The sequence below is a fragment of the Micrasema longulum genome, unplaced genomic scaffold (genome assembly GCF_059751315.1).
Source record: "Micrasema longulum isolate JH-2025_06_02 unplaced genomic scaffold, ASM5975131v1 h1tg000963l, whole genome shotgun sequence".
Lineage (NCBI taxonomy): Eukaryota > Metazoa > Arthropoda > Insecta > Trichoptera > Brachycentridae > Micrasema > Micrasema longulum.
In genome coordinates, this window is record NW_028278154.1 from 210,549 (window position 1) to 233,025 (window position 22,477).

At 36.8% G+C, this 22,477-nt stretch overlaps 3 protein-coding genes and 1 long non-coding RNA gene across 4 annotated transcripts in view; 2 read left to right on the plus strand and 2 right to left on the minus strand.

The window, feature by feature from the left end:
• LOC148277877 (cell adhesion molecule Dscam2-like) overlaps positions 1-2,132 on the plus strand; it is a 67,022-nt gene extending 64,890 nt beyond the window's left edge. The window contains exon 30 of the mRNA XM_088232258.1: positions 128-2,132. Coding sequence (XP_088088384.1) covers positions 128-141 — 14 coding nt within the window. The 3' untranslated portion in view covers positions 142-2,132. The remainder of the gene's footprint in view (positions 1-127) is intronic.
• Positions 1,796-7,844, minus strand: Ttc26 (tetratricopeptide repeat domain 26). Its single transcript, XM_088232259.1, has 12 exons — positions 7,761-7,844; positions 6,582-6,713; positions 5,458-5,638; positions 5,312-5,367; positions 4,628-4,803; positions 4,227-4,373; positions 4,027-4,150; positions 3,761-3,940; positions 3,485-3,682; positions 3,065-3,220; positions 2,855-2,961; positions 1,796-2,689 (listed from the first exon to the last, which is right to left on the minus strand). Exons 1-12 carry the CDS (start codon positions 7,761-7,763, stop codon positions 2,473-2,475), a joined length of 1,677 nt encoding a protein of 558 aa, XP_088088385.1. The 5' UTR covers positions 7,764-7,844; the 3' UTR covers positions 1,796-2,472.
• Positions 7,845-9,247: 1,403 nt separating this feature from the next.
• Positions 9,248-20,114, plus strand: l(2)41Ab (lethal (2) 41Ab). Its single transcript, XM_088232257.1, has 17 exons — positions 9,248-9,643; positions 10,920-11,058; positions 12,729-12,818; positions 13,141-13,273; positions 13,371-13,528; positions 13,664-13,908; positions 13,992-14,134; positions 14,218-14,318; positions 14,512-14,694; positions 15,137-15,382; positions 16,496-16,670; positions 16,781-16,989; positions 17,522-17,641; positions 17,773-17,868; positions 18,409-18,582; positions 18,964-19,122; positions 19,825-20,114. Exons 1-17 carry the CDS (start codon positions 9,513-9,515, stop codon positions 20,098-20,100), a joined length of 2,778 nt encoding a protein of 925 aa, XP_088088383.1. The 5' UTR covers positions 9,248-9,512; the 3' UTR covers positions 20,101-20,114.
• A 585-nt stretch (positions 20,115-20,699) lies between these two features.
• LOC148277880 (uncharacterized) lies at positions 20,700-22,476 on the minus strand. Its single transcript, XR_015823343.1, has 2 exons — positions 22,366-22,476; positions 20,700-21,463 (listed from the first exon to the last, which is right to left on the minus strand). It is a non-coding gene; the product is annotated as an uncharacterized LOC148277880 (long non-coding RNA).
• Between the last annotated feature and the right edge of the window lies 1 nt (position 22,477).

Consider the following 22,477-nt stretch of genomic DNA (forward strand, 5'->3'; position numbering starts at 1 on the left):
AACGTCAATTACAGAATGAGGTTATGACACTTTATTATGATTCCTCAGTGAAAATCAACCGTATTTGTTAACCGTAGCTCGTGTTCCCACATATTATTCCAACTGTGTTTGTTTGTTCCCGTTGCAGATACTGAAATGTAAGGCCAGGACAAGTGAGGAAGCGGAGCGGAGTCAAGGGAAATTGTGAGACTGAGTAGTTGAGTACATTATCTGTTACTTGTAAGGGTAGTCAGTTCTGGCTGGAGAATTGTTGGCAAACATTCCAATCGGGATAAACAATCAACTGGCAACTGGCAATTATAATAGAGGTTCATTATTATTTTATCAAGTCTGTCGGTGTTGTGAAATAGATGTACGAAACTAGTCAATGAACTTTCAATTTATATAATATATTGTAATATGTATTGAATTCTCTGTAGATTTTTATTTTATGATTAACAGCAACTAGTCACAATAATAAATAAAGTACCAAAGTAACCTACGTGTGTATATGTCGACAAACATAATACTTACATATATCTTAAGACATATCTAATTAGTTATTTACCGTGCATTTTTTTGTAGTCAAAGGACTTGCAATATAATGTTAAGATTTTAAAAATATTTCATTGGAAAACATTATTTTTGTAAATAATGAAATAAATACAGGTAAACGTCGTTTAACACCGGGGTTCCTTTCCGAGAGACACTGGCGTAAAATGAACACAAATATAATGGAATATATAAGGTTAGTTTCCGTGTCAAAATTTTAGAATTTTAATAATCTTAGGAACAATCTAACATGTTTATTTTAAGACATAGCCTAATATATTCTAAATAAATTATCAATGTATTTAATAAATACAGTTTTAATTCGTTTACAAAATAAATAATAATCTCTTGAAATAAATTATGATTTTTTTATTATAAATACTAGCTCACAAGTTCACAAAAAAGCATCCAATTTCATTTGCTTTGATTGTTGCTTCCTTTCTTGCAGAATCATGGCAATAATAAAATAAAAAATATAATCATACTTTCTTAAAAACAAAACAAAAACTAACTCGGAAACAATTTCACACACATGATAATAGAATAAAACAACGTGTAAAAGTGTGTCTGCTATTAGGATCATGGCCCCTACTTTCGTCTGGTGTCGGCCGAACCGGGGAATCCCACGCCGGCACCAACCGGTGCAATTGTAAATCGGCGTAAAACGACGCTTACCTGTATATTACATTGGGCATTTTTGTTTATTATATAAATCTGTTGCTCATCTTCTGGTAAAAATGGAATGAAATAAATGCAAAACAAATTAAACATATTTCCCTAAAAATAATATTTCCCAATTAATTATAAAATCTATTATGTTATAATTTATATTGCTTACAAATTTGTGAAAACCATGTTTTACAGACATTTTTTCCAGAATAATGACAACAGAGTTAAGGATAAAAATTTATGAAAAGGCCATAAAAAATGAAGAAGAAGAAGGATATAAATTTAGCAATACATAAAAACTCTCATAAATTTTAATAAATTTTATAAACATTGTTTAGTAGTTAAATATGTTTCTACTAAAAAAAAAAAAATAAGCTACAAAAGATTACTATAAGTAGGTACTCAAATATCAAGAATGTGGTGCATCTCCTGATTTAACTATACGTAGATAAATTATAATATTACGTCACTAGGAAGGGTAGTTTGTAACAAACATGCTCATTTTATATATTTTATGGTTTTTAAATAATAAAAATTGTTACAAATAATAAAACATACGAAGAGAATTTGAAGTGTGAGAAGTGATTAACTAATGTTGCGAGATAAAAGTTTATTGAATAATGTTTTCATTGTTACACAGAGAAAATATTTTTATCAGAAACTGGAAAGGAAACACAAATAGTAAAGGAAAATTATAATCAAAATATTCATACATTTATAAATCTTTTGAAACAAAGAAACTTAACTTCTACAGAAGTACAAATACATTTGTATGTGGTAATATCATCTCGATACAATAGATCAACGCTGTTGTCTCAGCTCATTTTGTAAATTCATCTTGACTTTATCCATTACCAGAGGTGTTCTCTTCGGTTGCGGTAAAGAATGTAAAGTCTACCACTGCCAAGAAATAAATGTCATTTATACACACATCACTTTGTATTTATTTATTTCCTTAACAAGTCACGCTGAATATAAAGGTGAAAAGAGAAATCTGGCACTGAAGACTTATTGTAGTGTCATGTGAATTTATAATCGTTATAACATGTCGTGTTAGTCAGTTAACAATAGGGACCAGCCACCACTAACTTAAGATTAAACACATTATTGTATAAACCCTCCGGAGCTACATGTAACGAATGTGCACATTTAAAATACTGATTAGATAATCATTTGCCCGGGGAATGAGCGGGTTCTCGGGATCTCCTGTTTAAATAAACAGGACCTATAACAGTATAGTGTAACTGACAGACGCAGACGGTGCGTGAGCAGTCAGTCCATGATGAGGCGCATGTCGTGGGCCCAGTGCGAGAGGGCAGTGTGCAGTGTGGCGGCGGGCGCGTGCGGGCTGCTGCGGAGGAGCGCCAGCACCTCAGCCACCGCCTCCGCCGCAGCCCCTGCGCCCCCCGCGCTCCCGGCCGCCACACGCTGGCACACCCCCGCGCACGCACCGCGCATCCCCTCCCAGAACTCCGGGTTAGGCTCTAACCTAAAATAAACCGATTTTACTTATTCAAATATTCTCAATTGGCTCTAAAAAAGGCAAAGAAGGTGCATGCCATAATTTCATATTAAGTGAAGCATATTACCGAGTGAGGAACGAACAAACAAACGAAGCTGCCGTAGAACTACGGAATAACATTGTTAAACATACCTGTCCAGCATGTGAAAGGCCCTCGCAGCCACAGAGAACTCTCCCATCCTATAGGAATCATTTCCCACTATCTGTAGAAGGCTAAAGTAATCCGGACTACCTGCCGCCTGAAATTTCAATAGAAAAATATCCATTGATCTTCTTACCTGTCAAGCTAAATCAAGATTCTTAAACTTACCCTATTTGTTCACTAAATACTTATATGCCAACCTTTTGGCAGAGATCCCAAGCGAGCTGTGCGTGCTTGTTCATGACGTGACAGCGACACAGACAAGCCAGGAACGTGAAGGAATTCCGGACCACTTCATCTTGTATGGTCAGCAGTGCCTCCTCACCTTCCTTGTAATATCCTGTGGCACACTTTGCCTACACAAAGTCATAAAAAGAGCATTTAGCATTTGTGTTAATATTCATTTCAAGTTAACTAACAGTTTACATACTCTAGAACTTATTATGCCTTTTCAGGCAGATAGATTGATATGGATTTACAATTACATTGACCGGGAAGACGGCGCGGGATCCTGTGATATGAATGCTCCTAATTTAGGAGGAGGCCTAGAGATATGTGTACCTAAACAAGCATCAGTTGATAAAGAAAATACCGTGGATAAAAATTATTAAAAACTGTACCTGTCCATAATTGAAATTAAATGTGTCATCGTTCACAAAGAAACTTTTGATGGAATTGAGATAAACGAGGACTTCTTCAAACTGTCCATAGAGAAAATATGAAGAAGCCATACACTGCCGGCCAGGAATAGTGTCACACTCACTGGCTGACCCTCCGACTAGCTGCAGGCACTGCTGAGCCGTGCGTATGTGCTCTTCCTGAAATATCATCACCATTATTTGAGGTAAGTTAGGGTTAGGTTCGCTCAGACGGTATTATAGAGAGTGCTCACTTACTGAATCTAAATCTTGTCCAAGAGCAGCATGTACAACTCCTTTGAGGATATATTGCAGAGGGACTGCTGGCTCGAGGCCCTCTAGGAGAGTTAGAGCCTCTTTGCTTTCACCTCCACGCAGACGTCTCCCGACCAAATTTAGCCGAGCTTCACCTACCACGTCCACTAAACCGGGCAATACCTAGAGCAGACGTGAGTAAGCAAAATTAAGTTTCATAAAAAAAAAATATATTCGGTTGTCGTGTAAATAAAAAGTACTTTATATACCTTAAGTGCTCCTTCGCCATTCTTGAAAACTACTAAATTGTGCTTTACTAAGTCGTGTCCCAGTGTATGTTGATCGGTAGATATGTTCTTCAGTTCATTTTCTGCAGCTTTGCCATTATATAATCTGAAACACCTCATTACTTATTAAATTATGTATAAATATTATATTTTATTTAAAAACATAAAGAAATGTTAGTCACCTAAATATGTTACAAGCTTTCAAATTTATAGCTACAGTCGAGTTAGGATGCTGATTTAAGTAAACACCCAACACTTCCTGTGACACGTCGTAGTAATCCAACTTGTAATAACAGAGTGCAACGTACACGTTGAGAGCCAATAAGTTTCTGTAAAAATGAGCAGAGTTAACACTAGGAATTCAAAAATAAGATCATACAATATTATTTACCTTCTAGAATAATTCTGACAATATAAATGTTTGTTCAAATAATGCATCAAACACTGATATGGTGATACTTGATGGTCTCAAAAAAGCGCTCTCGGTGATGTGGGTATGAGTACGAGTAGGCAGCGATGGATTGTGGATTTTTTGTAAGTAAATAATGATGCATAATAATTAATCTACGGAATCATACAGCACCTGTTGTCTAGCAAGAGCTTCTTGTAGATGTGTATGGCCTCCTGGTAGTGGGCTCGCAGGTAGTGGATAGAGGCCAGGCAAAGCTGGTCCTCGCGCACGTCGCGCAACCCGCGGTGGCGCTCCATAAGGAGAGTCTCGTCTCCCAGCTTGTGAGCGAGATGGAACAGCAGCCGGTTCTACAATAACGTTAGTTTCCACAATATTCAATAATTCAAACCTAAATATTTCATCATCATCGTCATCATTCCCTTTCCTAACCTAATGGTTCGTAGGGCATTGATACATCAACCGCAGGTGTCTTGTGAGGTGATAAGTCTTACGCTATAGGTGCCTGGATAGGCATTGAAATATTGCAGTGTTAATCCACCTATAAAACCAACATTTCATACCCACCATAGCAGGTCAGGAGTTGAACCCAGGGCCTCCAGTATGAAAGGCGATTGCGTCAACCATTACGCCATCAAGCGGACCTATCTCTACTCGATTTCCTTTGTCAGGAATTTTACCTAAAAGTAGCCATCAAGTGAAAAACATTTGTTCTGGGTTATGGTTTTATTTCACACACTGAACTGCATCCACCAGACACAGGCACCAAGTACTGTATTTTAATTTAGGCAGTGCCGTATAATTTCTAAATATTTTAAGTTTTTAGTAGGCAAATCAGATTAGATAACTAGAATTTACTTTTAGCGGACTATCTGGAGTTTTCATGGCAGCCTCTTGTGACTCATTGTACATTCCTGGAACAAATACAGTTTTTTTAATCTTCAACAACAACCACCAATCGAATATTGGAAAACTATGTTCGGCAAAAGTAAGAAAAAGCGTACCGAGGTAAAAGTGGCATACTGCCGTGTTGATGTGGAGGTCAGCGAGAGCCTCAGCTCCTCGGTCGGGGCGCTCCAGGAGGCGGCTGTAGGCTTCCAGCGCGCGTCGGTAGTCTCCCAAATGGAAGGCGCAGTACCCCTCCCATAGCAGGGGCCACGACTCCCTTCCGGAGCCATGCAAAAACTGATACCATAACATAATTATCTTAGAAGAATAATAAGTTTCCGGATAGAGAGGTATTTCAAGTAATCTGGGTATTATCAAGGTATTAAAAAAATATGATTGAGAGAAGGGGCTGTCAAATACCACAACCTAGTAAGTGTTTTAAAGGAAAATGTTCGGGAAGGTCAAAAAACTTATTCAAGCGTAGCCTGCATCTATCTAAAAACAAATTTGAAATATTGCAAATGTTTGTCAATTCATTTCAATTTATTTATTTAACATAACATATACATTACAAACTAAAATTCAAGACGCACATATTATAAAAAGACAAAAAATAAATTAAAAAAACTCTTGTCCAAAGTAGTAGGAGAATCCTGCTCCGGAAAACCCCTTCGGATACATGGAACAGATATATATCCAGAGAGATGTTTTTTAACATAGCGGTAGCCCTTCCAACAGGCATAACCATCAGTAGGTTGGTCCTGTATATCGGAATATGAAACAATCTATGCTGACGCTGTCTTAGGTAATTATCAGGAACATACAAACCAATGCTTCTCATAATCTCAGAATCATCGACGCGCAACAATTGATAAAAATATGTAGTCAAATACACATTTCTTCTAGTCTCTAAACTGTTGTAGCTAAGCATACTGTGGAGGAACTCGGTCAGGTAGAGCAAAGGATAATACCCGCACTCTCTCGTGTAGAGATATCTCAGAAACTTCTTTTTAATTTTCTCTATCGTAAGAGAGTATTCAGTTCATGTGGCCCCCATCAAAAAAGAAGAAACATATTTATTTATGTAGGTATATTATTGTTTTTTTTCCAAAATATATAAATAAATGGAAATGTTTGTTAAATCCAGTTCATTACACTTTAGCTGGTTCCCAGTATAACATATTTGTTACCTATTGGTAAAGAGCACAAATCTAACCAGTTTACTGGGGTTTATGTATACCTCTAGATAAGTAAGAGCTCCCGTATAATCGCGGTTCTCGATAAAGTCCTCAAACTGCGGGATGTTCTTCTTCCCCGAGGCCCTCACTCCTCCCACCTGAGCACCTCCGGCCGGCTTAGACCGAGATAAGATCTGCAAACCAAATTGCTCGTAAGTCCAAAATACACCGAACCAAATGATGGATGAACACATACAATATGGCCTAAGAGTATGCATATATGTATGCAAGTAGAATGAGTGGTTAATGTTAAACAGTGATTCCCTAAACTGGCATATGTTACAAACAAACAAACCATCATTCCGTTTCCTCGTAAGGGTAGGCAGAGAGGATAAAATGCCACATCACTCTGTCTTTGAATACAGACCTGGCTTCTTCTACATTCATTCTCATGCACTTATGCCAATTATTCTGACTTTTGACATGTCCCTCTTTGAGTATTTCTTGGATTTGGTCATACCATGTATTTCTCGGTTTTCCTCGATTTCTGCATCTTTCAACTTCGTCAATCTTTTTATCCATCCTTTCGCTGTCCATTCACTCTACATGTACAAACCAACAAAGAACTCCTTACTTTATTTTGTCCATAATGCTTCTCAGCCTTGCATTATGTACGGATCTTGACATGTGTGCATCTATCTTAGATAGTATTTTTTAATTTATTATTTTTAAAAACCCATAAGTCTAGTTTAGTCATATTAGTGTAGTTACATGTACTTTTTCAAGTTGATTTGAAATATGTCTCTAGTGTAATTTTTTAAATAGTAAGGGAAAGTCATTGTATTTTAAGTCACATTCGCCTGAGAGATCTCATTTTGAAAGCATTGTATGTTAAGATACAAACCCTTATCGGCACCTGATGGTACATAGGGAATTGCTCGTAGGTATACACCGACCCCAGCGTATCTTAATTACATTTTACATGAAAGTAAACTGATCAGTCTCAAGCTTTGGACAGTCCAGATACAATAAAATACTTCAATGTAAAACCAACTTTGAAAACTATTTAATGTCGACCATCCCAGGGAATCGGAAATAAACTTTGTAAGGGATTGTTGATTTCTCTTTGAATATCTATTATTAAATCATTTTAACTCAAGTACGATCCTATTTTAACAAATTATGCAATATTATACAGGTATAAGTTAGGTGTTGTTAAACTGTGTACAAAAAATTTATACCATAATTATTTGAACTACTTTTCAATATAGATCACAAAAATTATGTAGCCACCAGGATATGACAGCAAAATTCATATCTATTGTAGTGTTTACATTTTGCGGTTGCCATAGTAACACTACCAGGTGTTGTACTGTGGGATAGATAGACAGGCATTTTTTTATCCAAGTATGTGTATATTTCTTTTCGGTAGTGGTAAGCTTAATACTACACAAATATTGATCATATTATGGAATCTATTTAGATAAAAATAAAATTGATATGAATTCTCTGATGTTAAGTATATTGAAATCATTTCATACCTTTTTTGTTTTGTCTGTAGCTGCCCAGTGAGGTAATACAGAAGAAAAAAAAATACTATGTATTTTTATAAACAAATAAATAAACTTTTATATTTTATTGATTGATTTGGTGCACTCTTGCATGATGCGTTATTTATAGATTAATCATTTTACAAAAACATTTATGTTTATATAAATTTCTTCGTAATATTTCAATCATGTATTAAAATTATAAAGAACACCAACCTATTGTAATATTTATTTATTTATTATATACATACGGTCTAAGCCAATTACAACAGTTACATGAAGAAACATAAATGCAAGAAACTGAACAAAAAGAACTTAGCAAAGACAAACGAGGGCAAAACAATAATAGTATACAATATATTAAAAAAAACAAAAGACCAAAAACTTTGAGCTAAACCATGCCAATCCAACTTCATCCCACACTGTTTAGTCGCAAAGAGATCTACGAAAAGCCGGAAGATCTATCCCAAAAAATTCCAAGTCGTATTGATATATTTTCCATAATTTTTATCTAAAGATATAAAACTATAAAGCTTCATTATTTATCTTACAACACATACATTTATGTCAATAAATACCTACTGTGTTCAATTTATTTGTATAAATACCGAAATTCCCCATTACCTTTTACACACTTAGCCTTGCCCTTAACTATTGGTTTTTCCCACAACTATGATTAATGGACATGCTATAGTTCATAAGATTATCCTTATGTCCTTCAATCCATCTAATCATCACATTCGTTTGAAAATACCCTAACAAGGCGAAACGAATTTAGTTTTTATATTTGTAAAAATAAAATAAAGTATTCAGCAGACTCAAATCAGTGTTTGATTTCTTATATTATAAGTTTAAACTCTTATATTTTTATTATTTAATTTAATGTATATAAATATTAAAAAAAAAAAAAAAAAACAGTATTCAAATACAAATTAAAATATCAAATGCATTTTTACTGGACATCTTATTTGCAATATGTCATTGTTCCTGGACTGGCATCGTAGCGTAGGCCTGATCACCTTATCTTCGCGTAACAAATTATTGAGATGCGCTCCATTTGGTTTGCGAATGTGGTGCCCTATGCATCGCTGGGTTCAGAAACGGGAACGATGATGAAGATTATTTTTACAGAATAAAATAGTAAAAGACCACATAAACAAATGATTGAGAATGCTTGATTAAGGCAAAATCGCTATCTGATAAAACAATCAATAAAAAGTGGAACCAAAAACATGTTTACTGTGAAAATTGATATTTCAAAATAAAAGTAAACTACAGCTGTAAAAATAAAATTAATGTAGGTACCTAAACAAATTGGGGAGTCACTCCATCATCTTTAATCAATACCTAATAATATGATTGCTATGGCGACCTTAACTATTTGTTTTTATTGTACAGAGATTGGGAATATTGCAAAGTCAATCAAAATAGTGAATTGAAATAATGTCCGAAACTGACGAGAGAGAAGAAAGTTATCACGATGGAGGAGGGGACGGAGATATGACTCCTCAGAGGGCAAGCCCTGACGGCTTATCCAACACTGAAAGAACTCCTATAATATTATCTAGCTCAAGGTGAGATTTTGTAGAATATTTCATTATATTTCTGTGTCTGGACGGATGAACCATGCAATGAGGAACTTCAGCCCAACATGAAATCGGATACAAAAAATGTTATTTTACGGGCGGTAAAAATTACAACAACCAATTTTACAAAAAAATAGTAAAAAGTATTTTAAAAAAACGAACTACTTTGAATGATGTCACTAGTTCATATGAATAATCCAACGATAAGAGAGTTGTGGAAGATTTCCAGTTTACTTACCGTCAACGGACCAATCAGCAGAACTAGCCGAGAAGAAGCGGAAGAGAACTTGAGACGTCACACACAGAGTAATTTCAGAAGTACAAAACTTTAAAAATTATAGCGCTGATAATGCGATACATAATAATATATGCATATTTTTTTGTCTTAGCTTAATTAGCCTATTGACAAATAAAAAAAGCGCCACTGAACTTCCTCATTCTGTGGGTGAATTTGAATTAGAACTGGCTCTGGAACCCTGGAAAAGTGTTTTCGACTCGATGGCTGCTCTCAAGTAAAATCCCTGCACCCAAGTCTTTCGCTGGTTGTTAAATTTTTTTTTAATATTTTTTATTTTTATTTACAATGTTTCGTTTACACCATTGTACCCATGTACATTTTTTTTACATAATATATCACTTAACATGAAAACAAAAAAATCCCACATAGCCAATATAGGCAGAGCCTGTGCGTGGGTATACTAAAACTAGAATACGTTATGAAATCTGTGGTGTAGATGCATATACAAAAAAAACACATGAAATAAAAATTTTATGTTACATTCAGGTTATTTTTAAGTGATCACTTTACGCTGTATGTTACATTAACCATTCTTCCTATGTTTAAACATCCACATTCCCTTCTCGAAAATGTCATCCGTTTTCAGTTGCAATAAATATAATATATAGACATATGCCTACAAGATTTTTTTTGTAAATTTAGAAATTTTGTATAATTAATATTTTTGATAAGTACTTACTATGCATATAATATTTTTTTAAATATATGTATTTAAAAAAATATTTGTATTCTTATGATAACACTAAAAATGATATTCTAATATGATTTTTAACTAACAGCGGACCTGTGGTAATGACCCAGACTATGGAGCCCAGGTTTGAATTTCAAGTCTCATTCTACCATAGTTAGATGCCCACTTTCCAACCCAGTTATTTTTTACATGGCTACAAAATCGGTATATTTGAGTCGATCATAGAAACTCAAATATATATTCATATTTTAAAAAACAATTGTGTCTGTTCTCAGATGGCTGGCAGCCCGGGAGACCCCCGAGCCTCCTACCGTTCTGGAACCGGAGCACCCCCTGATGCAGAAGTTCCAGGAAGCTCTGCGACAATATCTCCTGAAGGAGAATGATCGGGTTTATACCGAAATATTGGAACTAGTAAGTACTATCGGTTTAAAAATCGAATACCGTTAGGTCAATTCAACCGTATTTAGAATTTTGGGTAATGCTTAATGTCGCAATAATGTTCTAAATGAAAATCATCATTAAGTTCTGAGCTTGCAGGCAGGTTGGATTTCCTCCCTAGGGAGTCATTTAGATCTAAATTTGTTGCAACAAAAAAAAAAGAAGGGAATATGGATGTCTGAGCATTTTCAGGGCTTATGCGTCATTACCTTACCTGTCATTGTTTAAACATCCACAATTCCTCAATTCTTCCTTTTGCGAATTTAAGGAGCTGAAACCTTTATCATGTGGGTGAGATTCATCCGGCTGAACCAATTCACCTACTAGCTACTAGTTCTCAGGCAACGCCTGAGAACTATTTTCCAATCATTATACTTTTTCTTATACCAGTTAGTTGATTCAACAATGTTTTGATTATGTCCAAATGCTTTCAGACATTTGACATTTGTATTCTTTTCATTATTCATAAATGCCCAGAGAACTCTTACAATAAACATATTAAATATACACGAAGTATATATTTAGCAACAGCTATAAAGTTGGAAATTTGAAATTATGGCCATTCAGCAGTTAGCAAAGCAGCAATTTAATTGCAGCAGAAGCGGTGTGGAGTATCTACAACAGCTCTGCATAATTATTTGAAGTTCTCTGTGTGCAAGCCAGGGGAGAATAGTGAGCGTAGTTTGTGCTATTGTACTCGCACTGGAACATGTGTCGGAGCCTGGTGGTCCTTGTCCTACATGGAAGTTTATCGGAGACAGTAATTTTGGGCAATCTATTAGAGTGCAGGCCACCTTGTTTATTAGAGTGAGGTCAGCAATTATCCTTTTATCGTATGTAACATAAAAACTCTGAACTCTTTCAAATTTGAGAGAGTTGCAGCTCTACAAAGGGCTTTTTAAAATTTTATTAAAGGAATAACCCGCTAAGCTTCTATTTTAGAAGCTTTTCAACAGGTTCTAAAGAGAGGAAACGGAAGGAAATTGTGAAAAATACACCACAACACCCAGATCAATTGAGAAAAAACCTTTCATGGTTTTCTTTCTCGCAACTGGTGAGAATCAAACTCGCGATGCCAGTTTAAGAGTTGGCCATCTAACCAATGGCGCCTGGATCTAGACTAATGATGCGTATTCCAGTTATGATCGCACCAAAGAACTAAAATTGATTGTATTAAAACAATGCTGCTAAAATTTATGCGTCTGCATAGCCTTAATAGTAATATTCATTCAATGGTGCTTTTCATCAAAAGTTATCATGAGATCTCTGATTTCTGGGACAGTAGTTACTCAAGTATTATGAATGATAGGTTTCGTGAACGATAAAAAGGCATTTGAAAACATTTGTTTGCATTTAAAAACAAACGGTTGGATTCGCACCACGTAAGAAGTATGTTGATATTTTCTTGATAGTAAAGTAGGTCATTTTGGCATTTTATTTTTCTAAATAGCTTTAAATTATTAGCACACAGCAAGAATCTTCATCTGCTACAGACTGATTTTCTATTTAAGTCAATCTGCTTACATCTGTATTTCTCCCAGAGAGGATACAAAATTACTTCTTATTTTTAATGCCATCACTATTCTGTTTTAATAAATAAACAGTTTTTTAAAACATCTTATTGCTAAATGTTTTTTTTATAGAAAACTAATTTGAAGCAGAATAAGCGAAAATATGCTACTCAAATGTCACAGGAGATATATTCCTTGGAACAAGAAGTTCAACAACAAAGGGTAAGTTTTCTTCTTTACTTTTAAGATAATTCTACTACCGACATTAAAAGTAGAATATATACATAAACATTTACTCATATGATTTAATCCCTTTCGATATCTTTTCCGTTTTATCATTTTTCATGGCTTTAGAACCCTAAACAAATCATCTGATATTAGTATTTGGGCTGACAATTGAAATACGTATCATTTTCTGCAGTTCTTTGAATCTAAATTTACAAGTCATATAATTTCACTTAGCACATTCTGGAATTTTAAAAAAAGTTTTTAAGCACAATTTGAACCGAGGAATATCAAATCTGTATTATTTATTGAATTATAGAATACTATCCGGCAATATGAGGAGACCCTACAGACGGTGGTCAAGCTGAGAGAGGAGAGAGAAAATGCTCTCATAGAGAGTAGAGAACTCTACAAAAAACAGACTGAGAAACTTGACAGCAAAAAAAGAGAAGGTAAATCTTGTGATTTGGTGTTACATATACAATACGATGTATTGAGGATGGACTTATCATATTTGTGAAAATAAAAAACTTGTGTCATTTTATTTAGACATGGAACTGTTGGGAGAACTGGATGCCCTAAATCTCCTGTGTAAGCAGTACGAGTCGTGGCAGAACGAGACAGATTGTGACTTGGCTGTAAACAAGCGGGTGTCGGAAAAGATAACCGTAGAGAAGCAACAACTAGCCCTCAAGCAAAAGGAACTAGTGAGTAACGACAAATTCAATGCACTATTTCTAATCAACACGATACTGATATTATCTTAATACATATTCATTCCAAATAATGTAATGCTAAAAAACATACTAGTTCAAATGCGCTTAAAACACTATTCTCCCAAGGACACGATGATGTACAAGCTGACCACAGAAGTGTGGGAGCTCGAAGGCAAGCTGGCGCTGCTGGGCGAGCAGTGGGCGCACAAGGAGCGCGAGCGGGAGGCTGTAGGGGCGCGCACTGCGGACGGTGGCGCGGCGCTGGCGGCGCTGCGGGCCGAGCACGCGCGGCTGCTGCGCGCCTGGGGCGCCGTCCTCACACTCGTGCAGCACCGCGACTCGTTACACACGCAGCTAACTCAGGAGTACACGTCAGTATCTGTCTGCTTTCTTTCACATACAGGTGAATGTTGAGTCGCGTCAATATTTAAGTTTCCTCTTGATATGTCCGTAGAGATCTCCAATCCGATTACCGAGTCCTGAACGCAGAACTGGAAGGAATAAAGCGAGAGATTTCGGAAGCGATGCAGACCCACGAAAACATGACAGTGGAGAAGGATAGAATGGCCTACGATCTCGCCATCTGCCAAAAATCAAGTTTGTTACCATCCGGACACATTCTCTGTGCTCTTAGTCCCAGATTACCGTCCCAGAATTAATTTCGCAATTATTTCTTGCAGTCAAATCGGAAGAAAAAAAGCGAGATAATTTGGAAAACTCCGTGCGAGACACCCAAACAGCTATCGATATAACTGAGAAAGAGCTCCAAAAAGCAAAAATGGTATTAATTAACCTGTAATAGTTACCTGGAACTAATACTTTAGACAAACATGTTTTAAGTTTATATGAAAAAAAATTATAATTTCTTAATTTAGTTCAAGGCGTGTGGAGAATTTATTAAAATATTGCAAGTTTTTTTTTTTTTTTTAAATTAGTTTGAAGTTGATATATTCAAAATCATTAATATATTTTAGGATAACCTCGGGCTGACAAGTAGCTTAAAGGTAATCCTCAGGGAGATAGAGAAGTTGACAGAAGCCAAGGTGAAACTGGAGTGGGAGACCTTAGAGCAGCTGCAGGAGAGAATGTGCAATGACAAGGCGACTCAAACTACCGCTACTGCCATCAGGAAACTCAAGGATGACGCCAGGAAAATGGTGTGTGCCAGTCACTGACTTTTTAATAATTGCAAGCCTTGTAACCATTTTCAGGGGTGTTTTTTTCTCAGCTTAATACTAATAATCACCACATCACAGATTAATTATTAATCATTATTGATTAAAGGTACACTGATATGAATATATGAACATACAACGCACACCATTCTATGGCCTAATTTTTTATTTATTCATAAAATTGTTGGTATCGTTGCCCCATTTTCGAATGCTGCGATTTGGAAAAAATTGAGTTTTATTACTTTACTTATGTTTTGTGCATTTAACCGAATTACAGCATTGAGTACCTATTACATCATAATGACCCAAAGGTCAGCATCCTATCATCAGCAAAAATCTTAAAATACCACTCTGCGTTCCATTAATTATATGTTAAATGTGTAGATTGTAGAATCGTTAAAATTTCAGAATAACACTTTTGCAGGAAATGACATTGCTATCCGGAGAAAATCAACAAGCCCGCATGTCTCTGCAGATAGAGCAACTCAAGGAGAGGAATATGAAGGAAGCTGAAATAACGGATGAGGAGCGGAAGGTGGCAGAGGCCAAGGAGGCCGAGGTGGGCGCGCTTGAAGACGTGCTCAAGGACACTCTGCTGCAGATTGATAGAAAGCAGTGCAGTCTGGAGGCGGCCAACAAGAAGGTCTCTCTGCTCTTGGAACAACTAATGGCTAGTATTGTTATTACTTCATTGTGCTATATTTATTTAATACAGTGTTCCTACATTTATAAATAAAAAAATGTGCCATATAGATTGACTTGAATTGATTAGGTGGCTCAATTTAATAACTAACATCGAAGTCCGAGAACGGACTCAGCAGTTTCCTATAACAAGCGTTTTGAGGATGCAGCAGTCGACCTGGCTTGAACAAGTGCTGCGGATGCCTCAGGAGAGCTATAGCCCAAATTGCCTCTTCTTTACACCCGTGGACTCCTGCCGTCCTGGAAGACCTTTTAACTTTATTTGCGAAACTAAGGAACGCAGGATTAACACGGGAGGAGGCGAGAGTGCTGGCTAACGATAAGGTCTACTGAAGGCGTCTAGTGATGTCCCCACTTAGGATCAGATTTGAAAAAAGAAGTAAGATAGATTGACAATGATTTTAAATTGAGAGGCATGTAACTGGCCTCTGTTTAGGCAGCTATTCCATATAAAATATATACACAATCCAGAGATTACAACACAGCACTCATGTTACTATTATGTACTGCTGACTCCGTGGTATAATTGCTAAGATGCTTGCCTTAAGCATGGTAGTTCCAGGTTCGATTCCGGATGAGATTGCAAAAAAGTATAATGACATTTTTCTTAAGCCTGAGTTCTGTACTTTCACCTCTGTAATTGGACTAGTTGGCATATTTTGAGTTGTCATGTCATGTAATATTATGTCAATAACACTCCATACTTTTATTGCACACGATACAAGCTGTAAAAACCTAGATTTTTTTTTTGGAGTAATGATTTATTTCTTAAGGTAATAATACGCTGGCTAATAGAGTCGTCCATACAGACAAAAACCATTTAATGGTTATCAATCACAAAGTTAGCTACAGTTTACAGCTATACAATGAGCCGAAGATACTCAGGTGGAGAATTGCAAGCACAAACCGAAACCGTATGTCACTCGTTAAACCAAACCAAAAATTTGGAACGCTTTTGTTTTATGCAAAAGAGCTAAAGGGCTTCTCAAGCAAATTATTACTATGAGGAATTATTACTCATCACAAATTGTGATTGATCATCAAAACAAAACATTAAATCTGTTTTGGTATACATATTTAGGGCGTTGAAAAAACTCCATCGCAACGCAGAGTAGAAGAGCTGGAGAAGAACATAGCGGACTCTAGTGTTCAGATCCGAGAGCTGCAGCAGGACTGGCTCCGGGCCCAAGGACGGGTCGTGGAACTGTCGCAGCAGAGACAGGAACAGGCCTCGCAGATCAGTCTCACCAGGAAACGTAATTATGGATATATGATATTTAATGATAAAGACAACTTAACAATCAGTTACGGGAATAATAAATCATAAAACGCCGTAAATATTAACCATGCAAATTTTCCAATTTAGAAATCCAAATACTGGAGAATAAGAACACAAAGCTAGAGAATGAGATAGCGCAGTTGGGCCGAGAGGAGGCGACCATCCAGCGCTGTGTGGACGGACTACAGGCCCGCGTGGACCAACTGTACCAGCAACACAGCGACAACAGTCGCCTAGCGCAGGAGCTGGAGGCCGCCTATGGCCACCTCACGCTCGACTACATGGCACAGCTTAAGGTCAGTCAAGGAACACGTTTAATACTAAGTGTATTGCCAAACATACAAAACGCATTTCTAGTAAGTATATTATGAATTTCGAGAGTAAGGGCTTGAGAGAATATTAGGCATAAGGTGGTTCGATTTCGCAAACCAACACTAAAGCCTGAGAAGGACGCGGCAACCTCCTATAACAAGCATTTTTAAGGTTCAGCGGTGGACCTGGCTCAGACACGTGTTGCTAATGTCTCAGGAGAGCCTTAACCCAAGTTGCCTCTTCTTCACACCTGCGGGCTCCCGCCATCCGGGAAGGCCATCTATGACGATCTTTCGGCAGTACTAAGGGATGCGGAGTTAGATTATTAGGGATAAGGGATAGTCTTCCGGAGGCGTCTGGTGATGTCCACATGCTCCACTTAGGAACGCATATGGAAAATGAAAGAAAAAGAAGTAGGTTTATAATTAATCATCATTACAATTTCAAAAATGGCTATTTTTTCTGAACCTTGAAACTCTATGACATATTTTTAAATTAAAATCAAAATGTTTGCAGGACTCCGAGGAAGAAACATCGAAACTAGAAGAAGAAATCTCCGAACTAGAGGAGGAAAAGGAACAATTGGCTACAGACTTGCACAAAATAAAGAAGGAAGCTATGTCATGGCAAAAAATGGTATTTCCTCAATTTTCATTTATCAAATATATTTTCACTAAATCAATAACAACCGGGTCAGTAATTGAAACTAATTGCGATATTATTTGAAGCAAAAAATACAACTTTAAAATAATTTGTTCTTTTTAAAGGTCATATTGGCAATGGAAACCAAACAAAATATAATGGCAGAGAAAGGCACCGGAAGTGAAACAGAGAAGATGAAACTAGAGATACACAGGATGCAGGTGAGAATATCATAACCGGGTAGAGAGTGAGAAAGGAAATAGTGTCAGCACAGGGTAGAGAGTAAAAAATATGAGGCACAGTCAGAATAGGTCAGTAGTGTCAGCCCAGGGTAAAGAGTATGAGGCACAATCATAATAAGAATAGTGTCAGCGCAGGGTAGAGAGTGTGAGGCACAGTCAAAATAGGAATAGTATAAGCAAAGGTTACAAAGTGTGACGCAAAATGAGAATACTGTCAGCGCACCGTGCCATCTGAAACTGATACTTCATTATTTAATACAATTTGTGAACCTTTTTTCACAAGCTGCATTAAATAACTAGGTGCAAATTGGAACTTTTAACACTTCCTAATTCCTAATATGCAGTACATATTGTTAGTGTGTACAAACGAATTAAGACTATTGCAAATGGATATGTTTTCACTCAGTAACTCAAATTGTTAGTCGGAACCTTACAATTCCAAGGGGTCGGCATGGTAAAGCGTAAGAAAGGGAGTAACCAGCACAAGACAGAGAGCTAAACAGAGTGGTGTGCGCGCAGGTACGACAGGCGCAACTGTCTCGGCTGGGGGCGCGCCTGGCGGAGGAGTTGGCTCGGGGGGTGTGCCGCCGCGAGGGGGCGCAGGCCCGCGCCATCTCTGACCCACGCCGCCGCCGCATCGCCCTCCCTCTCTCTCTGAGGGACAAGCGGGCCGACATACGGCGCGTTAAACAGGTATTTACTTAGACTTTGTCAAATATTACACCCTATCAAATAAGAATTATGTAGAATATGCTATCTGTTTAAGTTTTTGTGATTAATGGTTTTGAATCGGATTGCGGAACCAAATAATCCAAAGTTCGAACCCCACTCTTATCACTTTTTAGTAAAGAGTTTTTTAAACTAGTTGAAAATGACCCAAAATATAAATATTTGGATGCATCAGAAGAACAAAATTTTTTTTTTTTAAGTAATAAAAACAGATCTGTTGGATTAGCGTAACAGAATATTAAATAAACTACCGCTGCATATATGAAAATTAGTATCACTACAGTACAGTATCGAACAGTACTTGCGTAACAAAATAATGGCTGACAACTTCAATTTTCATTGCAGGAGATAGAAACGAATAACAGTATGATTAACACACTCATGAAGGATGAAGAATTCCAACAAATGGAACTAAATGAGAAGGTTCAGGCGATCTCCGAGGTGGAGAGACAAATCAGTGACATCAAGGAGGAACTTGAAGAAGCGCAGCTTACTAAACAAACGGTAAAGTTTTAATAGTAATGAATACTGTCTCGCATCAAACTAATGCTGACAGTTTGTTTTATTATTTATATTTGTGCTCTGCAACAATACTGAAATTAATAATGGAATGTCTTCCACTCAAACAAATTGTGTCAATTTGCTTTAAAAATCAGTGTTCTGCGGTAGGAATCTTCGTGAAACCGTGTCATGTGATGTAGCACCATCGGATCATCCCCTACATTAAGTCCGTGATCTATGAAAACAAACTGACAATTCTCGAGCTTTTGGAAGTGTTTGGAGAAGGTTTGGAAGTGGAAGTGGAAGCATTTAGGAAATGATGTCAGATTTGTTGGAAAAAGTGGCTCAAAATTTAACGTAAGGAATACGCTACAAACTACCTTACATTTGTGGGTTTCTTAGAAAAATCCACTTAAACATAATTTTAAACGCCATTCTTAACACACCTCAATCATGTGTAACAATCCAGATATCGTGATTAGTCGTCATGTAATCGGTCTTACACCTTTAGCCACCAGACCAGGAACTATCAAGTAAGGTAGTGTATAATAATTAATAATAAATATTGTACCAAACGTCAGTTTAAGTGTTCTGTCACAAACACAGGTCGCTTAAACATCTGGAGATTATTTAGCAGTGACCCCCCCATCTAAAAGATGATTTCATCACCGGCTGTTACATTTCTGATGGTCGGATATATTTCAGAACCTGGAGAAGCTCATCGGCTGCCAACGGCGGGCGCAGCGCTGGGCGGGCGCGGCTGCCGGGCGCTCGCCCCCGGCCCTGGCCCCTGGCGAACTGGCGCGCCAGGAACACTCGCGGCGCGCCCTGCGCTGCGTGGCGCTAGCGTTGCGCCCCACGCACCCTTCGCTGCGCCCCCTACTTGCGCGCGCGCTGGCTGCGTTGGGGCCCGCCGGCCGGGAAGGGGAAAGAGAGGAGGAGAGAGAGAGTGCCCATGGAGACTGCCCGCATCAGTCCTGACAACTTGTATTTTAACAAGCAATAAATTTTATACTTTCAATACAAATACTTAGGATTTATTTATTATGATTTCCTTCTGTGTGCAAAATACAATCAGAGTTCTGGAAGGGTATTTTCCACTGGAGGGTCGTTGTGCGGCTATCGGCGCATAGTAATACAATGAAGTGATTGGTACATACAATTTTGATATGCCAACATAGTAGATAAGGGAATATGGACGTCTAGGCATTTACAGATGTCATGATCTGTTGTTGGCTGGTTTAATTTATCATTTTACGCCCCGTGTAACATTTGACATTCTGCCTAGGATTGATCTTTCTCATCTCTACAATTTTTTAAGTTGGATAAACCATTCGCAGTTTCTGTTGATATGTTTGTGAAGTAAAAGTATAAAAATATCAACAGATGGCTTTCTTATTTAGGAATAGTATTTTCACATAAATTTTCGCTTTTTATGAAATGATGTCCATTGAATTTGCGACTGCATAGTTGAAATAGATTTGAAATGTGGTTTTGATTTTTGAATAACATTTGCATTTACATTTGTCTCTATTTCGTGTCCCGTAACATACAACTGATAATATATTTAAACAAAATTAAACAGGAAACCAGTTTGTTTATTAAAAATAACACTCAGTATATAAAATACAACAAAGTAACAATATTAACTTTATACATATATGTACCTTTATTCACATAACCCTCGCTATTAACATTTCAAATCTTATAATTTAAACTAACATTGTTGGACCATAATACCACACTAACACAAGTATGTTTAGATTATTTTTTAAACATAATTAACTTCAAATAAACAATAAAATATCACAAATGTAAGTTCAGTCATAAGTTAGTTCCATGTACTACATACTTTCTAATCTCCCGACACCTGCTGTTATCGTTACAATTACATATAATACTTTATACGCGGGACCGCTTTAATATATTGAATTGTATTTTATAGAGAGCCGGTAGTTACATAAAACTTGATGAGAAAATTGGATTTAAAAAATGCATTGTTTTAAATCATACGGCGAAGTTTCTCAAAAATGTATGAAAACATAACAATGATTTTTGAGAAACTTCGCCATACAATTAAATGCTCTCATTCTTACCGCGCACAAGAAAACATTTTTTATATCCAATTTCATTAGGCATTGAACTACCTCATTAGCTCATTAGCGGATTAGCCGATTAGCTAGTTGGCTAGTTAGCTGGCTGAACTGCCCCCGCTGCCCCCTTCACCTCGTGAGCTGTCCTCTGGTGCCGGTTGCGGTGGTCGGTTCTACCAAACATGATGCCGCAATATTTGCAAGGGTGCTTCTTCTCCTTAGTGTGGGATATCATATGTGTACGCAGAGCCCTGAAAGGGAATGTGAATTAAATTACTGGAGCAACAAAAGATTAAGCTCAAGTTAGTGTCTACCCCTCACTAGTGGGTGAATGAAACTCTTGTAGCGGATGGTTTTATCTTTTTTCAAGTTTTGTAGATATTCTCTAATTAAAATGCCAGATCAACTCAAAAAACGGTAATATCTAACCTCGGCAGAACTATATTGTGGTACGAGGCATCTGATTCAATAATCGAGATTTTGACAGTCCTGTAGTTATAGCTTACGCTCTTGAGAAGTCACAAATAAAATATAAATCTAAGCATTTTTTTTTAACTCTCCTTAAAAAATTCTTCACTTTCAAGCTCTTAATTACATTTAATGAGATAAAAAAAAAACACAGTTTTCATAATAAAATTAACAAATAACAATAATAAAAATATACATATTACAAGTATCCTAAATGAAAAAAATTGTAACTCAAATTAATTATTAGTAAAAATGAACAATTAACAGAAAAAAAAACATATTTATGATAATATTTATGATAAAAAAACATATTTAAATAATAAAAGCAAATCTGAATTTTATGGTAATTAATAAAAACATTTTTTAATAACTACAATATTGAAACAAAATAAAATTATATTAGTTGCTGCTACATAATATAATAGTTGCTGCTGCACTGGCGGGCTATACAAATAGAAAAGTAAACAGCTAGTTTTCAAAAGGTCGAGGATTTACTTTACCACGTGAATTTTATAAAAATGTTGTCTCCAAACGGAATATAATATTTTATATTCGTAATAAAAGTTGAAACAAGATCTTCCCAAACGACACCCGAGCTAGTCGGTCATGCTCGGGCCAAACGGCAAAGTGGTTAAGACGTGATTTTTCTTTCTCAATTGGTTCGGTTTGGTTTGATTCAACTTACCCCCTGTCGAGGAAGAACTTGTGGCAGATTGTGCATGGGACGGTCTTGATCCCGGCGTGACGCCTCGTGTGCTTCAGCAGACAGGATGAAGTCCCGAAATACTTTCCGCACA